The sequence below is a fragment of the Thecamonas trahens genome (genome assembly GCF_000142905.1).
Source record: "Thecamonas trahens ATCC 50062 unplaced genomic scaffold supercont1.10, whole genome shotgun sequence".
NCBI lineage: Eukaryota > Apusomonadida > Apusomonadidae > Thecamonas > Thecamonas trahens.
The window spans coordinates 354,023-357,131 of NW_013657670.1; the positions used below are offsets into that span (position 1 = coordinate 354,023).

The 3,109-nt window shown below is 62.6% G+C and overlaps 3 protein-coding genes across 3 annotated transcripts in view; 2 read left to right on the plus strand and 1 right to left on the minus strand.

Moving 5' to 3' along the window:
* Positions 1-155: 155 nt before the first annotated feature.
* Positions 156-823, plus strand: AMSG_02811 (uncharacterized protein; the record flags this gene model as incomplete). Its single annotated transcript, XM_013905198.1, has 2 exons — positions 156-769; positions 799-823. The coding sequence occupies 2 exons, from the start codon at positions 156-158 to the stop codon at positions 821-823; spliced, it is 639 nt and encodes a 212-aa protein (XP_013760652.1).
* A 114-nt stretch (positions 824-937) lies between these two features.
* AMSG_02812 (CAMK/CAMK1 protein kinase) lies at positions 938-2,165 on the minus strand. The gene is made up of 2 exons (XM_013905199.1): positions 2,064-2,165; positions 938-1,871 (listed from the first exon to the last, which is right to left on the minus strand). The coding sequence occupies exons 1-2, from the start codon at positions 2,135-2,137 to the stop codon at positions 968-970; spliced, it is 978 nt and encodes a 325-aa protein (XP_013760653.1). The 5' UTR covers positions 2,138-2,165; the 3' UTR covers positions 938-967.
* A 476-nt stretch (positions 2,166-2,641) lies between these two features.
* AMSG_02813 (protofilament ribbon protein) overlaps positions 2,642-3,109 on the plus strand; it is a gene marked incomplete at its 5' end in the record, with an annotated part of 1,589 nt that continues 1,121 nt past the window's right edge. Inside the window, one exon of the mRNA XM_013905200.1 lies at positions 2,642-3,013. Within this exon, the coding sequence (XP_013760654.1) occupies positions 2,642-3,013 (372 nt within the window). The remainder of the gene's footprint in view (positions 3,014-3,109) is intronic.

Genomic DNA, 3,109 nt, shown 5'->3' on the forward strand with positions numbered 1-3,109 from the left:
GGTCCCGACCCTTCGCCACCTCGCCCCTACCCCCCCCCCCCCCCCCCCCCCCTCCCCTCCCCCCTCCTCCGTTTGGCGACACCACCACCACCACCACCACCACCACCACCACCACTCGACTCCACTTACCCATACACTCAGAGACTGGACGGGCTATGGCTGCTGATCAGACTGCCGCCATGCAGGCTTACATCGAGTCGCTCGAGGAGGCCCTGGCGGAGGCGGCGGCGGCGGGCGGGACCGACTCGGGGCCGGCGAGAGCTGGACACAGTGGCAGCAGCAGCGGCAAGATGGCCAGACCGTGGCAGAGTCTGGAGAGAGAGAACAAAGCGCTGCGGGAACAGGTGGCGGCGCTGACGTCTTCGCTGGATCAGGCCTCTCATCAGATCATGGCCAGCTCGTCGCCTCGGAGGCGTGAGCGGTCGCTCCATGACCGGCTGGTGACGGCCGAGGCAAAGATCGGCGAGCTGGAGGGCCTGCTCGCCGAGCGCGAGGCCGAGCATCGGGACGATCTGGCGCTTCGCATTGAGCTTCGCAAACGGGTTGCCCGCCTTGAGACTGCGCTTGAGGCGGCCAAGTCGTCCGAGTCGCGGGCATCGGCAGGCCTCGCCCGAGCCCTCGCCGCCCACGCTGCAGCCGAAGATCGCATCACCGACCTAACCCTCCAGCTGGCACGTGAGCAAGCTGCAAGCTGTGAGCTGAGCGAAGTCAATCAGTCGCTGACGCTGCGGCTTCGGGCGGCTGGGGCAGCGCTCCCACAAGCAGCTGTGTCCCCAACAGCGACACCCACCCGGGCAGCTATGGGCCGGCCGGCGAGCCATAGCAATGCCAGCGGGGCGCAAGGGGCAGACGGTGGAAAAGATGACCAGCAGACGCCGGCACCAAAGCGGCCGCAGACTCCACCACGGGGAGCACGAGCCGCAGCGCACAAGTGACCTTGAATGCCTGCAGTCATTTACAAGAGCGGCTAAGGTGCTTCCTGGGCAAGCAGCGCTAGCGACGAGGCAAACTTGTGGACTGCAAGGCGGGCTAGAATTGCCTTTTTGAACTCTTGCTTGTAGCGGATGATGGCCTCTTGGCTGCCAGTCGAGGTGGTGTGCGGAGCATCGACAGCTAGCCACTCGTGGTCGAGGGCCTCGGCAGCAGTGAGGCGCGTCTTGGGGTTGACGGTGAGGAGGGCTTCGATGAGGTCCTTGGCTTCGTCAGAGACATGGTCCCAGTACGGCGAAGGATAGTCGAACTGGCCGGACATGATCTGGTCAAAGAGAACCGAGAGGTTCTCGTCGTAGAAGGGCGGAAAGCCGCAGAGCAGAATGTACAGAATGACTCCGACCGACCACAAGTCAACCGGCGTGCTGTAGCCCGACGACTTCAGGATCTCTGGTGCGACATAGCCAGGCGTTCCACACGCTGTCTGCAGCCACGAGCCGTCGTCACAGACAGTCGAGAGGCCAAAGTCGGCAATCTTGACCACGCCGCCGGCGCCCGGCTTGGCAAACAGCAGGTTTTCTGGCTTGAGGTCGCGGTGGACAACGTTGCGGCTGTGAAGATACTTGAGCGCCTGGAGGATTTGCCGCACAATGCCTGCAGCCTCGGCCTCGGACAGATTGCCCTTCTGCACAATGCGCTCAAAGAGCTCGCCGCCACTGACCAGCTCCATGACGAGCACGAGTTGCGACGGCGTCTCAAAGATCTCCAGGAGCGTAATAACATTCGGGTGGTCGATAGATTGCATGATCTCCACCTCGGTCAGCAGCATGTGTGTCTTTTCTCCAACAGCGTCCTTGTCGATGATCTTGACCGCCACCTCATCACCGCTGATGTTGTGCACGCCATGGTAGACCTTGGAGAACGAGCCCGCGCCCAGTTGCCTGTCGCCACACAGCCCAGTCCCATCACACAAACTCCTTGATAAGTCCCACCCCGTCCCATTCCCACCATCACTTCCCCTCTCCCCTCCCTGGTCATCCTCCTGCCATGCCCCGCACCCCAAGCCGCACAGCTGTCCCACCAGCCGCCCCACCCCCCCCCCTTCCCCTCTTGCCCTTCCCGCCTCTACGTACTTGCCCAATGTGTAGACCTCACCTACTGGCACGTGCTGTGCGTCTTTGATAAGATGTGCCCCAAACGCCGCCATGAATCCTCCCCCTTGGCGTCTAGAGACAGATACCCACCCTCCGCCCTCGGCTCTCCCTCCTTCCGCTCCCGCCTGCCGCCGGCCCGCTACCGGTGCTCGGCTGCCTGGCAGCACTGGCGGGCTCGGCTCTGGCTATTTTCCACACCTACTCTCACTTGATAACCCATCGCATCCATGTAAGGACATGAATCGGTGGAAGAGGGTATGTCCTTGCCATGCGCTGACTGCGTTACTTGGTCCTCGAAGCTCACCTCTGTCTCTGCTCATCTCCAGCAAGGAACGATCTAACAAAACTCATGATCATTCACCGGTCACTGTCAGCCATCCCCATCACCATCTCCATGTTGAACACCCTGCCTGCGTCACACCCGCTCACATTGCTCACACACACACACCGTCTCCTCCCCCTCTCATCTTCCCTCCTCCCCTCACCCCGATCCGCACTCACTCTTCTCCTTGCGGGCTCTGTGACTCGAGCTGGGCATCACTCGTCTCGCGGTCATCATGTTTGCCCTCGAGCGCGACGAGCGCGAGGCGCGGGCAATTGAGCGGCGGCGTATGCTTGAGGAAGAGCGGCGGCAGCGGATCTTCAACCCAAAGGCTCGGACCATCGGCGTTGACGTTGCTGCGCTTGATGAGCAAGTGCGGATTAAGGAGGAGGCTGAGCGTGCTGCTGCTGAGCGCGAGGCGGCGTATGCTGCCGAGCAGGAACGGGTCCGCCGCCAGCTGCTCCAGCTCGAGGCTCAGGCGGCCGAGCAGCGGCGGGACGTTCTCCGCGAGCAAGAGGCCTACCGCCAGCGGTACCAGACCTATGACTCGCGCAAGGAATTTGACCTCAATGACCCAGACTACCTCCGCAAAGACCTTCCAGCTCGTGTACGTATATGGTGTGTGTGTGTGTGGGTGGGGGGGGGGGGGGGGGGGTAGGGGTCGGTCCCGTACCGTTCGGTCCGGGTTCGGTCGACTTATATT

Excerpts from the sequence above, each read along its gene's own strand:
- AMSG_02812 (XM_013905199.1), bottom strand. The coding sequence starts at position 2,137 with ATGGCGGCGTTTGGGGCACATCTTATCAAAGACGCACAGCACGTGCCA. Across the intron at positions 1,872-2,063 it reads GAGGTCTACACATTGGGCAA|GCAACTGGGCGCGGGCTCGT; the intron begins GTACGTAGAGGC and ends GTGTGGCGACAG.